The sequence below is a fragment of the Ambystoma mexicanum genome, chromosome 4p (assembly GCF_040938575.1).
Source record: "Ambystoma mexicanum isolate Mex_15411 chromosome 4p, UKY_AmexF1_1, whole genome shotgun sequence".
Taxonomy (NCBI): Eukaryota; Metazoa; Chordata; class Amphibia; order Caudata; family Ambystomatidae; genus Ambystoma; species Ambystoma mexicanum.
Genome location: NC_090927.1, coordinates 1,112,337,005 through 1,112,354,427, shown reverse-complemented (window position 1 = coordinate 1,112,354,427; position 17,423 = coordinate 1,112,337,005). Strand labels below are relative to the sequence as shown.

Below are 17,423 nucleotides of genomic sequence, written 5' to 3'. Positions count from 1 at the left end.
GGACTCAGCATTCATTTCGGCAGCCCCCCTCAAATGGAACTCTCTTGCAGCTATACTGAGGACCACCTCTCTACGGAAATTTTTAAGAATGGGCTGAAAACCGCACTTTTCGCATAATATGTTTCCGCCTTACGCCTGATCCTGTCATTGTATGACTTTCGCTTTTGAGCAAATCCGCGGATTTGGCTCCGTTTTTGTCCTTGTTCTGTTTGATTGTTTCACGTTTCACAGTGCCCTTAAGCCTTAGGGTACCTGGCAGCGCTATACACATGTTAAACATAAACATAAAAACATAGTACTCTCCACACTTACAATCCTCAAATTAAGCAAAGGAAGTCCCTCTTCCATCAAGAAAAAAGAATGGCTATGTGCCTGCCCCTGGATCAGAGATTATCCAAACAAACAACAATCAAAACAAAATATAGAAACTGGATGCGTGCCTAAAGAGCATCCGCTTCTTATCAGAATGACTGTGAAGTCATGATACGAGCAATGATGAATAAAAACACTGCACAGATTTGGTCACTGATTAATCAAGCAAGGTCTCATTCTCAATTGGCGATACAAGTTAATGGAGTTTCCGAAACTCAATGGATAACCTACTTCACAAATCTTTATTCTCCGGTTTCCAGCAAACCCATTGTGCCAATTACCACATATGTATGTAATTTTCACCTGTCTTTTGATAATAAATATATAGAACAGCTTATAAAAAAAATCACTAGATCAAGGGCTCCTGGTCCAGATGGACTTTCAAACCTTATGCTAAAAGAACATCCCAAAATGTGGTCTGACATTTTGTTTAATTTATTTAATGACATCAATCTTACAAACAAACCTCCAGAGTCCTGGAAGCACTCTAAAACAGTGCCTATATTCAAGAAGGGCGATTGTAAAATACCATCAAATTATAGGCCAATCGCCCTCCTTGATGTGCCAGGGAAAATGTTTGCACGTCTAATTCTTCGTGATCTTAATGCGTGTACTTTGAAATCAAAAAACCGAGACCCACATCAAACTGGGTTCATTGCAGGACTGGGCACTTCTATTAATATCATGATTTTGAATGCACTTAAGATGCACTGCAGCTCTAGAGGGCAACCGCTATATTTAGCGTTTGTAGACTTTAGAACTGCATTTGATTCTATCAGCAGAGAACTACTTTTAAAAAAATTGAAAAATAACCAATGTCCCTGTCACTTTTGACTCTTATTTACCTTCTTCACACCAATACAACCATGCAAGTCCGATTAACCTTGGAGGGTCTTCTTTCAAGCTCATTCCCCGATTTTAGGGGATTAAAGCAGGAATGCATTCTTGCATCAATCCTATTTAACTTCTTCATTTTGGACATAAAAGATGCTTTTCTAGAAATACAATCAGATTCACCTAATCTGGGAACACATCTGGTCCAGTGGTTATTATATGCCGTTGACCTGGTGGTCTTGGCCAAGACCCCAAGTGGTTTGCAGAAATTACTTGGTGCCTTAGGCCTATATGCACAGAAAAAACAGTTAATTATTAATCTGGAAAAAACACAAGTAATGAAATGCGTAAAAAGTACACTTCGCAAAGTGAAAACGTACACTTGGACGCTGCAAGATGTTCCTTTGATAGAGGTTAACCAATATAAATACTTAGGAATTAACATAAACAATTGCCGAGATGACAGTCCTTATAATGCAGACATTGGTATCAAAACTACAACCTTGATATCTCAAGCTTGCATAATAATGCACAAATAAGGCACATTTTCTTGTGCCGCCCTCATTACCCTCTATAGACAAAAAGTGGTGCCCATTTTAATCTATGGAGCTGAGACAAAATCCCTACAAATGAAAATCCCTTGTCATTTTTGGCCCAAAATAGAAGGGAACTTTTGGAGGAAGACTCTAAGCTTGCCTAACTGTGTACCTATTTCAGTAATTAGACTTGAACTAGGACTTTCTTCCCTATATGTCATCTCTATATTGAAGTTTTGCTGTCTCTTCAAAAGTTTATTAGAGCTGAAAAAGATCAAAGTATATTGTACTCTCTGGCAATTTATGTTCTTACTTCATCGCATTCCTTTGTTGTAAAATGGAGAAACCGGATTTATAACGCCTTGGCTGATGCAGATATTTCTATAGATCTTTTATTACACAATCCTAATCGGGCACAGCTATATGCCATGGACTGGATTAATACACAATATAAAAGCCAGCAATATAAAGATGTTTGTGATAATTACTTCCAGCCTAAGCAGCTTAACTGTACGGAACCCTATCATCTAAAAGTCCTGTCAGCTAAATCTAGAAGTACATACCTTCGATTCAAACTTAGCCTTTTACATACTAGAGATATCTTAGCTCGCTAATGTGTTATATTGAAGGAACTCTATTTTTGTCGATTCTGTAGTAATCAAAAACAAACAGAGACCATACAACATCTGCTTGCTGTTTGTCCGAATCTCATGGGAAAATGTATTGATTGTTTTAAACAACATTTCACTGATTTTGAAATTATCCCCACTTGGGACCTATGGTCTAGGATCTTTGTAACCAATTAGAATTCTGTACGTATAGCCACTACTCAATTCCTTAATCCTTTGAACTTAGATAAGGTTTAATATTTAGCAGTGTATATAATTTCTTTTTACATTATGACAAATTGCATTTGCAAGGCAATTTTTAATTTTTCTTGTGCCCCTTAAGATTTAATTTATATTGAAATATGTTTGTGAGATATTTTTATGTAAATATGACCAATTGATTGTAACTAATATTCCAATATTGAAAGGTTGTTTAAATAGCCAAAACAATAAAAAAATAAAATTAACAAAAAAAAGGATTGTAAAAGTAGAGTAAAGGCAATTTTGAAAATGTTTGCTCTTTACTTTTGCAGTCTGTTCTGCAAAGGTCTAAAATTGCATGCAAGAGACCCAACAGCACGCAATGTGCAAAGTGCTAATGAGGCCAGTTACAGGCAAGCAATTATGAAATTACACCCCACTACCTTAGGTACATTACAGGTCCCTCTTCCTCATCCCAATCCCAGTACTTTCTTATGAAGTACCAACCTTCATGACAGCAACCCATTTAAAAATGTTTTTTTTTTATTTTTTTTACACATGCCATGCCCCTTTCTCCCAGGAGCATAATACACCCAGTATCCCAACATGCCATAGTTATTTTTTCCTGCCTCATGGGCAGGGCTCCAGGGGGAGTGATGGATAGGGGGAAGGATGCTACTCCCTTTGAAGAATTCCTTTTGCTGCAAGGCTTTGTGAGGAAATGTATTGTGGCTTCGTTAGATTTGCAACCTCTGTGGGGCCCAGGTGAATGAATAAGGAGCAAGAGACCTCCTGATGGGCAAAGGGTTCCGTTTGAGGCAAGCAAAGATGCAGTTGTTGCATGGTAATGCTGCATGCATTCGTACGAGGAGACTCAGAGCAACCCCGGGAGGAGACAGAGCAGTGAGAGGGATCTACTGTTGCCGGACCAGGAGAGAGAGGAGCTCCATTCCTGTCCAGCTCTAAGGTAGGCCAAGGCACCGAAAGGGGTTGAGAGCAGTTGGTGTTCAGTGCAGGCGTTGCAGGTGCAGCCATCTTGGTTTAAGGAACTGGCCAGTGGTGCACAAGCATGCTGCCAGCAAAGTACATAATAAAAGTAGCCGAGAACACTTTTATATTGTTTCAGTCATGCCAAGATTCTTACACATGTTTGAGTATGCTGTCAGCATACGTTCCAAGAGAAAGGAGAAGAGAAAGCATTTGGACATGGTCTAACTCCACAGGCCCTACCTCATTAAACTGGGGAACCAGGAGAGGGTATAAGAGTAAGAAGAGTGTGGGAGAAATTTCAGAGAAATGACGAGTCAAATCTCACCAAAAACCCTAAACGAAAGGGGTTTAGCAAATGGAAAAGGGTAAAGAAAACACTGTCTACATCTTCATCATCATCATCATCATATTCAAGTTCTTCCTCCTCATCCTTTTCAGCATCAAATGATTCAGAGTCATCCCAGGATGGTGATCAGAAGAATAGCTACCTGGACACAGAGACAATGTGCATGCAGAGTGTTGGTCCAGGTGAGAGAATGTATGGGTTTTCAAGAGCAAGAGAATGCCAGGCCACGGATAAGATGGCTAAGACCCTTCATATTTCTTTCAAGAAGACCTTGAAGGCAATCATGTCTTGGCTGCAAGAAGTAAAGGACAAGTTGTTTAACGAATGGAGAAACCAATAAAGAGTATCTGTGCCTAGATTTATGACAAGGAAATAGCACCTAAAATGGGATGAAAAGACACTGCCTCAAGCAGTTCAGAAAGACACTGATCTGCCCAATCTGGTGGGGAGGTCCTCAGTGGTGATGGAGAAACCAGTCCAGAATACTGTTGACAAAAATAGTGGAAAGGGCTCTAAAATAAAAAGCATACATGGGATTCACATTTGTAATTCAGAGGTATGCTCCTTGCACAGAAGAGACAGCCACTGAAGTTTCATGAAGCTGTCTAAAGCCTTGCATGTTGGAACAGGCGTGGGCCCTGTATAGCAGGACATGAGGAGCCAGGTGGAATTCCTCTGCGATTTAGCATGCAATGGAGTAAAGGCTTCAGGAATGGCCATGGGTTCAAGCTTTTCGGGTCGACCTCAGCTGCACAATAGAGACTATTGCACTGGGGAACTATAGAAGGCAACAGTCATGAGGATACCTTTTGAAGGAAAAATGCTTTTCAGAGACACACTCTAAGCTAAAAGTACATAAACTCTTCAAACCTGACAAACATGGAGGAAAACTAAGCAGCAAAATGGACAATAAAACCGAAGCAGCATCATACAGCTGTGGAAGGTCCAGCAGGGGTCTGGCAGGGGTTTCTGGAAGAACTCAGTCAGCTAGAAACAAGAGTTGCTTCAGAAGTCAAGAAAAACGTTCAGAACTCCTGCCACCAATTTGGTAGGGGGCAGTCTCAGGGGATTTGTGAATAAATGGTGTAGTTTTTCAACAGATGCCTGGATGGATCCATGATATTTGATTGAATCCCATTTCATAAAATGTGTTTTACCAAGTTCCTTTACCACAAAATGCGAAGTTAGAACCCTTGCAATCCCCCCTGACCTACCCTAGACCCCAATTTCTATACACCTAACCCCAACCCACCATCTATCCTTTTTCAGTAAGAAACAAGGTAGGCACAATTGCAGTAAAATGGGATCAACCAGACTGATATTCGACAAAATTGGTGTATCCTGCCTGGATAAACAAAGTGGTGGGATGGGGTTACAAGATAGAATTTGCCTCCATTCTGCTGCCTCTAGGAGCAATGACTACCCCTCTCCTCAGAGGCAGGGCCACGAGGATGGCAATGTTGCAAAATATACAGGAGCTGCTTGCAAGAGGGGGCAATCAGTAGTGTACCCAGATGGAAGGAAGAGAGTGTTTGCCACAATCTTTCTAGGACCCAAACCTTTGGGAAAATTCACACTAATGTTATATCTGAAGCACGAACAAGAATGTGGGAACGAGACTTCAAGATGAAGAGTCTAAGGAAAAGAATTCTGCTGATCTGGGAGAAGGATGTCATTAGACTTATAGGATGTGTACTTCCATATATCAATTTGACTGGAGCACCAAGATATCTACGGTTCGCAGTGGGTGGACTTCACTTCGAGTTCAACGCCTTGCATTCAGACTGAAGACAGTGCATCAGGTTTTCACAAAAGTATTGGATCCAGAAGTCGCTTTCCTGTATAAGAAAGGGATCCAAACCTCCCCCTATTTGGACTGTTGGTTTTTCAGAGCAGGACAATCGGAGAAGCTGGACAGGTATGTGGAGACCATATCCAAGACTCTGGAATCAGAGAGAATTCCCAATTATCCCTCACATTCATAAGGGCATGCTTCTGGACATCCAAAGGGATGGTGATGTTGCTAGAGGACACAGCGGTCAAGCTGCAGTCACTGCTCTTGAACCTCCATGTGATGGAGCAAGCACCAGCCAGGACATTCCAGCAGGGTCACATGGCACTAAGTATTTATTCTGGTGCCAGAGGTGTTGCTACATATGAGGCCATTGCTATCATATCTCGACTGGTTATGGGAGACAGACTCCCAAGATATCAAGAAATTGATTCCAGTCTCGCAGAAATTAACGCTCAGGATTCAATGGTGGTTGCAAACAGGCCATCCGGGCACAAGATTTTTGCTGATATTAACTTGCAGGGGGGACCCAGTCCAGAGCTATGGAACAACTGATCAAGAACTGTGTCAGCGGATGGAATAAACCACCTTTCCATCAGAGCCATTGATATCAAAGGGCATGGACAACAGAGACGCAGACAGATCAAGCAGGGTATTCCTATCGGCAGCATGGGAATTACAAAAGGAAGTCTTTCATCCATGCAAGTAATTCGAGACCCCAGTCTTGGGCCTGTTAACCTTGCAGGAGAATGCAAAGGAGATCCTTTTTTGCTCCATGTGCTGATGTCAAGCAGTATGGGGTATAGATGCAATAGAATGCAGTGGCCTATCAGACTCTTGTATGCCTCTGATACCCAAAGTAGTGGTCAAGATCCGGTTCTCAGGAGGAAAGGTGATACTGGTAGCCTCTTTCTGACAGCAAAGATCATGGTTTCTCCAGTGTTAGCGTTGGGGATAGATCCAGTATCACTTTACATAGACCCAGGCCCACTCGAGCTGGGCAGGGAGACTCAGTCTACAAAATCCCCAAATGGGCGGCGGGGGCTTGGAGGTCAAAAGGCAGAGCATCAAACACCAGGTCAGGTAGCACTCATGGTACAGAATGACAATAGGCCAGGCACTTGAAAAGTGTATGAAAGGAACTGGAAGTACTTTGGTCTATAGTATAATAAGCACAAAGTGCAACTACACTTGGGTGTTCCATTTGTGACATCCTCCAATTCCTTAAAGAAGGGTTTGAATTGGGCACAGTAGTCTTATCCTTACAATCACAAGTGGCAGTCATTCAATGTTTCAGAGAATCTTGGGAGCAGGATCCAGGGAATATAAAAGGTAGTAAACAGTCTCTTGAAGAGTGTTTCCAACAGCTAGGCCTATGGCTGTCTTTTTGGTGCCACTGTGGGGTCTGTCCTTATTCCTAAGGCTGTGCAGGCTGCAGTTTTCAAACAATAGATAGAGCTTAAGTTCCTCAAGATAAAATCAGAATTTGTAGTGGCCATTGCATCAGCCAGGAGGCTGAATGAAATAGGAACTCGAACATGAGAAGAATGTACCCATTGGTCTAAATCAAACACACTTTTTCAAAGGTGCAATCTATTTTTGTCCCAAAGGTGAAGTCGAAACACCATCTCTCACAAGACGTTCTACTTGGGCGCAGTTCCCTTTTTTCTCTGAAGAGGTCATCAGCAAGGCCATTGAGCATCTGAAGTCAGCATCTCCTTCGTATCCTGTTCCTCTAATGATCCTGAAAGATATTTCATCTGGCATCTTCCATTGGATTTTCAAAGCGGTTAATGTCTCCTGTCAGACAGGCTATATTCCTGCCGAGTTACAACAAGCTCTGGTCATCCCACTATTCAATAGTGGGTCACCCCACTATTCAAAAAGCCATCCCTTGACCCTTCACTCCCCTCTACCTTGACCCTTCACTCCCCTCTAGCTTTCGGCCCATCTCTTTCTTACCTTTCTTCTTGAAGTTGTTAGACGCACTCGTTTCTCCTCTTCTGACCAGGCGGAGATGTCGGTGTGCCTGTTTCGGTGCTTGGGGGCTGTGAGGGTTTGGATGAACCAGAACTGGCTGAAGCTCAACGGGACAAGACAGAAGTGCTGGTTGTGGGTGCACCGGCGGGGCTGTCCCTTTGGGTGCCTGCTTTTAGGCCTTTGTCATTGGCCAATCTCTCTGCCCCAGTTTCTGTGGTGAAAAATCTGGGGGTGACACTTTTAGCTACCCTGTCTTTGACTCAGCAAGTGGCGGCAGTTTGTAAATCGGGGCATTTCCAACTTAGGGTTCTGCAAAAGGTGCTCCCTTTTATTCCTCCCCATCTTCATCCACCAGTGGTAACTACCCTTATTCTTAGTCAAATACACTATTGTAACTCACTCTATCTAGCCCAGGCAGCACTGATGTGCACTGGCTCCCCTTTTGGAGCCCATATCACCCCCATCCTACGACACTTGCATTAGCTTCTGGTGTCCAAGCGCATTTACTACAAATGTGGTCTTGGGGCTGGCTATCTGCAGGAAAAGTTTGTTCGCTACTGCCTCGTGCGCGATCTGTGCTCAGACACAGCTGGCCTTCTGGTGATCCCCACCTATAGGCGTGCAAGGTGGGGTGGGTCTCGGTGGTAGCGGTCAGTTTCTGTAACACTCTGCCGCCCGCATTAAAACAGATCACGGATCATTTTGAATTTAGACGGTCCCTGAAAACCTTTCTATTTTAGATCAGAATGAGGTAGTCCATACTAGCGCCAAGATGCCTTGTGGCGGTAGTACACTCTATACATTCTTATAACATAACAAGACATTATTCTGCCTTTCGCTGTTCATAATCCAAAAGGTGTGGTGGAGCAAGTTAGATTTCAAATGTTGGTTTCTGCAGAGAACAGTTTCACTAAGGATAGAAGATAATTTGTTGATAAAATTTGGGTGGAGGACCAGCATGGCGGAAAAGCGTCAGTGCACGGTCAGCAGATGGATCCTTACAAGGAATAAAATAGTGAACAACTCTGCTGGTACCCCTCTTCTCTCTTCTGTGCAAGGAAGATAACAATGAGGAATAGCAGCTTCCTGTGAGGAGGTACAGGGTGTTTCAATTCAGGACATTATAGGGCAGCTACTTGGAAAGACCCTAATGCTATCATTAAGCACTACCACCTGAATTTGCATAGGCCGGGGCGGGTGCTTTTGTCTTAACCGCACGCCAGCACTGAAGTAAATATCATATAAGGAGTTAAATAAAGTGGTGATGGGATATTTTATACAGCGAGAGATGATGGCCCGAGTCCTATTTCTTGGGCCCATTCACCAATGGCTTGGGTACATGGCATAGGAAACTAATGGGAAGAGGAAGAGATATGGATGGAATGCTCAGATTACTGACATTTAATCAATCATCATTTTCTTTTCAGATTCAAATTTCTTCTGTTGTGCGTTCTCGTCTTTTTCATTTATTTAATATTAAGACAATTCATCCTCTGCTTACTTTTTCCTCTGCAAACATGTGGTTTTATCTCGGTTGTACTATTGTTGCTCACTTTATATGTTGGCCTTCTTAAATGTGTTCTTCTTCCGTTACGGTTGCTTCTTCATTCTTCAGTCTGCATTATTTTCCTTCTTCCCTCCGTCTTCCCACATTTCTCTGTTTTTGGCACGCATTAAGTGGCTAGCGGTTCAGCAGTGCTGTGAATTCCATTCCATTGTCTTTGTTTGGTCTTTAAGTGTATTCTTATTTATGTGCTCTGATTTCACTTCATCATCTATCACGTAATCTTTGTTCTAGCTATCAGTTTCTTCTTTCTGTTCCCTCTCCTCCTTGCACTGCTTGCCGTTTTCATTCTTTTCAATTACTTGCTCTTAAACCGTGGAACTCTTTACCTCTGCACATCCGTTCATGTTCTAATCTTTTACAATTTAATAAAATGTGTAAAAATCCATCTCCTTCATCTTTCCATCCCTGAATAATGTTTTGTACTCCTTCAGTGATTCATTATTCTGTCATTTTTCTGTTTGATGTACCGTTATTAATTTGTGAAGCGCTTGGATAAAAACGCAATGTAAATGCAGTAAATAAATAAAATCATGGATGAGGATCACTTTTTCGTGGCATCAAATTCCACGGTTACTGTTTACCTTCCCCCTTCACTGTGTGGCTTTTGGGTCCTCTTATAGCTCAAGGGCACCCTTGTGTTCTGTGTACACCCATAGGTCTCCGGTGGTGCGGGAGACCTACGCAGCGGGCGCAGGCCTGCTCAGGCCTTAGGTAGGGGACGCTGCATTAAAACAAGCAACCAGCACGTAGGGTGCATAAACCAGGACTGCCTTTCTGCTACGCAGTTCCGGTGGTTCCTTTATTGTTCCCAGAGTCGCCCCCAGCACATGACCTCGGTCTCCCGCGATACACGTGACATCACATTCCTCCCAAACTTAGAATGCTTTTCAACAAACACGTATTTTACTTTTCAGAAACAGTTTCCCAGTCAATTCTAGTCTCTTATAGGTGTTGCCCAGCTTCGCGCACCCTGCGATATATACCCTGCAAGACATACCCGTGAAGACAGGATGATGGCTTCGGTTTTGCTCTCAGCTCATTGCAAGGATTTGCTCTTTCAGTCTCTTCCCCTCAAGGAGAGTCTAGCGGAGTGCCATCTGTGTGGGGGGTATGCTCTCCAGTGGCTTGGGGTAGCCTGTCCTCCATTGCCCACTTCATCGTCTCGACGTGCGTCAGGGAATCATGCTCTCTCCTGGGGCTCTCTGTGCGTTCTTCCCACATTGTTGCAGGGACCTTCCGGAAGTAGGATATGTTCCTGGTCACTACCTCATTGTCTCTGGTGGCTGTGATCATGCTGTGGTTTGTGTCACGCACTGTCCATGGTCGGGATTCAAAGTTTAGAGACATTGTGCCTCATTACGACCCTGCTGGTCCGGAAAGAACGGTGGTGGTAAATCTGCCACCACCGTCCTTTCCGGACAGGCTGATTAAGAGTCCTGCAGGCGGGAGGTGTCACTCCCGCCATGGTCCCCTTCCCCATGGGGATTTACCGATTTCCGCCTCCGGAATTACCAAGTCACTGGGCTTGTAATGCCCCGGTAATTCTGGCAATCACGGAGGCGGAATGGTAATACGAGTCCGGCGGTAACCTGCCTGAATTTCCAGCACCGTTGCCGCTGGACTCGTAATGAGGCCCCTTTTCTTAGGTGGTGATCGGTTCTTTACTAGCACTGTGTCTCCAGGTTGCAACTCCCTGTATTTGGCATGGCGGGTCTGGCTTTCCTGCTCATTTCTTCCGACTTGTTTTGCCTCTACGAGGGGGAATGTCCGGGTCTGGAGCTACCCATTTCGGATGCACTGGGAGCTCTGCTTGGATCGGCACTCCAACCATGAGAGCCACGGGACTGATGCCTGTTGACATGTGAGGAGTTTGCCGATGAGTTTGTAGGAACTGGTATATGGCAGTCAGCCAGGGATGGTTGCATTCCTTGGCAATGCGCATAACCTTATTCTATGACCCCATGAACCGCTCTGCATCGCCATTTGCTTGTGGCCAGTACGCAGTGATCTTCTTGTGCTTTATGCTTGGGTCTTGGAGAAACTGCCTTAGTTCTTGGCTGCTGAAAGGCAGGCCGTTATCACTTTTTAGCTTGGCAGGGATTTAGTGTATTGCGAATATTTTTTCTAGAGTCATGATCATCGTTTCAGCGTTGGTGGACTTCACATATTCGACTTCTGGCTAGCGACTGAATTCATCTACCAATGGTGTAGAAATCTATGCTAACGGACTCCCACCTTGTGTTGCTCGGTGGGGCACTGATGATTGGTTCCAGTGTTGCAGTTCTTCTGGTGGACTGGCAGGCTGCACATGATACGATTAGGCTCATCACGCGTTGTTGCATGCGGGGCATCCACATCCTGGACTTCAGATATGACGTCTTGACAATGCTTTGGTGTCCACTATGTGCTAGCTTGAGTGCTCTCTCTTCGAGTGTTGCGGGTAGTATGATCCTGTGTCCTTTTAGCAGCACCCCTTCGACGCTATTGTCAGTTCTTGGCGAATCCCGAAAAGGGCTCGTAGCTTCGCCTGCGCCAATTGGGTTTGCTGCGCTACTGTTGGGGGGTAGTTCTTCCAATTACCAGTCTGGATGGCCTGCATGGTTTGCATCAGAATGGCGTCTGTCTTCGTCTCTTCTGCAATTTCTTGTAAAGTGAGGGAACGGGGTCGTGCACATGCGACGATGTGACATATGTGTTCTTCCAGTTCCGTGGCCGGCCGCGGATGGCGGGACAGATAATCAGCTGGGTTATCTGCTCCTGCCCGGTATTCAACCTCAATGTTGTAGGGTTGCAGCTGCAGCATCCACTTCTCGATTCTCGCTGGGGGTGTGGTGCCGAGCCCTTGAAGATGGGGTGAGGTGGTAGGAGAAGATCTTCATTGTTTTTCCTAGCAGGTAAACTTTGAGGTAGCGGCACCCCCAGAGGATCGCCAATGCCTCTTTATCGATGTGCGCATAGTTCTGCTCAGCTTTGGTCAGTGCGCGGCTGGTGAAGGTGTATGCTACCATCTCTGTCAGCTTGGGTGAAGACAGCTCCTAGGCCCACCAAGCTTGAATTCACTAGGATCTCTGCTGTTCGTTCGATGTCAAAGAACGGCATGGTCGTGGAACTGGACAGCAAAGCCTTGATTTGCTGGAACGCTTGCTGGTGTGGAGATGTCCATTCCCATTTCTGATCTTTCTTTGTTAGCTCTCGCAGGAGGCTTGCGAGAGTGGCGAGGTCGGGAATGAACCTCGCGCAGTACGTCACCATGCCCATAAAGCTTCTGACTTCTGTGGCGGGTGTTGGAGCCTTGGTGTTCTTGATGTCGCTCACCTTTGCCGGGTCCGGTGACCCGTTTGAGTTAAAGATGTAATCGAAGAAGCTGAGCTGTTCCTTGCACAACTCACATTTCTCGGCATTCAGCATAAGCCCTGCATCCTCAAGTCATTGTAGAACTGCTGCCAGGTGCTTGTGGTGTTCGTTTGCGTTGGTCCCATAGACTATGATGTTGTTGCTTATGTTCGTAGTCCCTTCTAGGCCATTCAGACTTTTTGGATCTCGTTCTGGAACACTTCTGTGGCCAATGATATTCCGAAGTTTAGGCATTTATATCTTCTCAGGCCGAGATGAGAGGAAAACGTGGTGATGTATCTCGACCTTCTCGCTAGGCGTAGCTGGTGGTATCCTGACCGGAAGTTCAGCTTACTGAATAGCTTGTCGAAGATGAGTTCATCAATGGTCGGTGTGATGTACCACTCCCTCCCAATTGCTGCATTCGGGAGCCTCACATCTATGCTGATCCGCACTGCATTTGGTTGTTTCGGTTTTTGTACCACCACCATGGGCGAGACCCAGGGGGTTGGCCCTGATGCTTTCTCTATGATGCCAGCCTTTTCAAGTTTTTGCAGCTCCTTTTCAACGCCTCCCTCATGTGGAAGGGGACACAGCAATGCCGTACTGCCTTCGGTTCAATGGTAGGATCCATGTGCAGCTTGATGGTCCTGCCTCAAAGGCATCCGATGTCTTAAAACACGTGGTGGTGTTTCTTAAGGAGGTGGTCAATTTCTGTTGGTTTGATACTGAATGCGAAGTGGATCAACCGTAGTTTTTCTGCCGTTCTGCAGCTTAGGAGCGTTTCGCAGTTTGCGTCTACTAAGTAGATTCTTGTTCGGCCGGATGTGTTGGTGTGGGAAAGGTCCGACCGGAATGATCCCTGCACTGGCAACAGTTTCTTGCAGCCGTATGCGAACAGCTGTACCCTTCAGTCCTGAAGCACTGGTTTCGGGCTGAGCTTGTTGAAAGCATATGTTGGCATCACGTTTACGGTCGCCCCCGTGTCGATTACTACTTTCATCGGATTTCCATCCAAGATGACGGTGGAGGAGGGTCGCATCCGTTGATTCTTGCCCTTTCCATGCTTGGATTTCCGTGGTTCAACTGCGGATATCAGGTGCACTCTGTGTATTTTCTTGTCTGATCTCTTTCGCCTTTCTTTCCCATGCCTGTCTGATGAGACGCTTTCAACACTTTCCTCGCTTTCACTGCTGCTTTGTGATCTTTGCAAGCTGTCTACTGCTCTTGCTCTTCCTCGCCCTTTTGGTTGGCGGGGAGGTTCACAGGGGTTGAACTTCCTTCTGTGGTCTTGTTGTTGTGCTGGTTGTTCTCATTCTCTCCAACCAGGTGGGTGTAGGCAAACCGCTGCAAAATGGTTTAGGCGCTTGCATTTCCTGCATGTCGAACCTCATGCGGGGCATGGTTCTGGGTGCCACGGACCTCCGCACCATTTGCACGTCTCGCTGCGCCCTTGAGGTTGGATGGGCCAGGCTAAGTTACATCCTTTTCCTTCTTGCTCTCTGGTGTTTTGACGTCGTTTGATGGCTGCAATTTCTTTGTTTTTCTAGGGGCTGTCTAAAGGTAGGCATTGGATCGCGGCTTCTATCACAGCCACTTGGTCATCTGTACGTTCACAAAGTCGTCCCATCTAGACGATGAGGGACAAGGATATGTTCTTTTCAGACAGTATGGCTCTCCTCAGCTTTTCCGAAGATAGTCCATTCATGGCTTGGAGGCGGATCACAAATTCTTCATTGGAGAACTCACATCCGACAGCCATTTCTCGTAGCCTTGCATGGAAGTTGTCCATGGTTCCATTTTTGCGTTGTCTGGCAATGCAGAAGTGGAATCGCTCATAGTCCGGGTTAAGGTCCGGTTTAAACTTGTTTGTTAGTGCTGCTTTGGCTGTGGTGTAGTCGTCAGCAGTTCCGTTATTGGGGAGCGTATTGAAGAGGCGCAAAGCAGCAGCTCCAACATAGAGCAGAAGGAGTGTGCGTTTTCTCCTGTCTTCGTCGATCTCTCTGGCTTCTAGTTGCAACTGAAATTGTTGTAGCCAGATGCCCCAGCGGATTGCGGCTCCCTTGGCTTATGGGTCGAATGGCCCCATGAGAGTGGTCTGCGCAGGGTCTTGGCGGTCAGGGATGAGGTTGACACTTCTTCTGTCAAAGGAGCTCGCTGCTGCCCTTGTTGGACTTGCGTTTGTGCTGGACATGATGCTGGTTTGGTGTTGGTGCGCTCTTTCCCGCTAACGGTCTGCCTGGAGCACGGGTGTGCATGCGCAGTTTGAATCCCCTTTTCAGGCTGTAGGCACATGTGCGCACGTAAAGATTGTCTGGCCAGCACGACTGTGCATATGGTAATCTGCAGTCTTTTGTTGGTGATGGGCCAGGTAAGCGTGCGGCGTAGTAGGTGCGTAGTGTGGCATATAGCTGAAACACCCTGTGATGACTGGATTTTTACTGCGTTTCCACGTGTGTGTTCAAACTGGTCTGCGGAGTGCTTAGGGGAAAAGATATTGCAGCCTTTTCGTGCATTCGCGTAGGAATCGAACATTCATAATACACGTGGAGCGTGTAAGACACGCGGAGCGTTGGAAAAGTAATTACGGCCTCCGCATTGTGGTGCGTGTGAATGCAATGTGCGCGATCCTGTGGAGTGCTCTTGGTGTTTAGGTGCTTACCGGAGTGAAGCAGATGTCTGCGGGCGTGTTCTGCCAGCACTTTCAGGGTCAGGGTGTACAGCCGTGTGATAGGTCATAGCTGGCAGGCGTCACGACCACAGGACATCTTGGTGCATCCGCAGGCGTCTGGTGATCGGGCAAGCGTAGCAACGCGCCATCCAAGAAGCCAGTGTTCTGTGTACACCCCCAGGTCTCCAGTGGTGCGGGCATAGCTCTCAACTCACATGCTTTTGGCGGGTGTCACCGGCCTTGTAAACAGCTGACTCACCCGCCAAGCATCCTGCACGCCCATTCATTTCAATGGGCCTCTCACCCGCCAAAAATAAAATCGGGTGTTTTCACCCGCCTTTGCGACACAAATGGTTGAGAGCTATGGGTGCGGGCATACCTGCCTAACCTCCGGAATTTTTCCGGAGACTCCGGAATTTTAAGCATTTCTCCGGGTCTCCGGAAAAGTCCCGTGAATCTCAGGAATTTTGAGATTCTTTCCGGGTCCCGTCATATTCTCCACCTGATTGGCTGCCGCCGGTAGCAAATCGGGTGGAGAAGTGGCCGTGACCCGGAAACGGCTCTCAATGCGGCCCCTGAGCCCCGTAATAGTGCTTTCAATCCATATCATTGGATTCAAAGCAGTATTATTACGGCGGCGGTGCCACGTTCATTTTGCTTACCAAAATCATTAATTCAATGCTATAGTAAGCAAAATGAAGGGGGCGCCGCAGCAGAAATAATGCTGCTTTCAATCCAATTACATGGATTGAAAGCAGCATTATTTCGGCGCGGCGGCGTCTTCAGTTTGCTTACCATTGCATTGAATGAATGTTTTTCAGTGCTATAGTAAGAAAACTGAAGGCGCCGCCGCCGTAATTATAGTGCTTTCAATCCAATGGCATTGATTGAAAGCACTATTATGAAGGCAGCAGCCTTCAGCCTGCTTCAGTTTTGCTTACTATAGCATTGAATGAATTATTTTAAATGCTATAGTAAGGAAACTGAAGCCTACAACAACCGTGTTTACCTTTTGGGCGTGTGGGCGGAGCCGTGTGCAGATGGGCGGAGCCTTGTGTGGCTGTGGGCGGGGCATAAATCTCAGGAATTTTGATTTCGAAATGTAGGCAGGTATGGGTGCGGGAGACCTATGCAGCGGGCTCGGGCCTGCTCAGGCCTTAGGTAGGGGATGCAGCAATAAAACACGCAACCAGCATGTAGTGCATAATCCCGGGCTGCCTTTCTGCTACACAGTTCCAGTGGTTCCTTTATTGTTCCCGGTCCCGCCGCCAACACGTGACCTCAGTCTACCAAGATACACGTGACATCACACCCTATAGCCCTGTGGTGTAAGGTGACCCCGTCCCAATCTACATTGCTCATAGTCCAAATCTTCCTCGTCAAGGTAGTTATGACCCACCTCAACCAACTAACGGTGAAATGGGCCAATATGAAAGAGTACTAAAATGCATGGAGCATGCTGGGCTACTGAGAGTATTATACTCCTAGGAGACTGCGAGGGCAGGTGTGAAATAAAATGGGAACCTGTAATGGAAGTTTACACCGCATAAGAAAGTACTGTGACGAAGAAGATTTGGACTAAGAGTACTGAAGATTAACGGGAAGTAATCGGCCCATTTATAAAAGATCATTTTTCGTATAGTTTGGATATGGCATGTGTGAACCCAGCCTTACCTAACAACTCCCTCTGCCAAAGTTATCACTATGCACCTAAAACGAGCGCGGTGCCTAGACTTCAACCACGGATATAGCAATGTTGTTATAAGAGCTGTCACTTACTTGAGTATAACTGTGCCGCCTATAACAGTGCCCACCAAGGACACCGGTAACAAATATTTATTCATGTCTGAAAGGAATCTGACAAATTCTCTGCCCTCCGTGGGATGTCAACTGTCCTCCCTCTATGCCTACTGGCCATGCTGTCAGCCGTGAGAAAGTAAAGGCGGATATTAGTGTCGGCCAATTCACGTGAAACATCCGACACTGATGCACATCAGTGATGCACTTTATTTTGAATATGTTGCAAAGAAAGTCTCATAATAATGTCTAAACAGTACTTTTAATATGCTAATTACGATTTTTGTATGTATTGAATTATTTTACTAATAATCAAAGGTCAGTTAAGCAGTTAAAAGCGTATCCAAAATGTATTTTTTATTGCAGTGTAAAAGGTACAATTCACTAATACGAGAA

The 17,423-nt window shown here is 45.7% G+C and overlaps 1 protein-coding gene across 2 annotated transcripts in view; it reads right to left on the bottom strand.

Annotated features, from left to right (window-relative positions):
* Nucleotides 1-17,171, bottom strand: part of RDH13 (retinol dehydrogenase 13) — a 535,971-nt gene extending 518,800 nt beyond the window's left edge. Inside the window, exon 1 of one of the 2 annotated variants that reach the window (XM_069606703.1) lies at nucleotides 17,010-17,171. In XM_069606703.1, the coding sequence (XP_069462804.1) occupies nucleotides 17,010-17,074 (65 nt within the window). In that variant the 5' untranslated portion in view covers nucleotides 17,075-17,171. The remainder of the gene's footprint in view (nucleotides 1-17,009) is intronic. The other variant, XM_069606704.1, reaches the window with a different exon arrangement.
* Nucleotides 17,172-17,423: the final 252 nt, after the last annotated feature.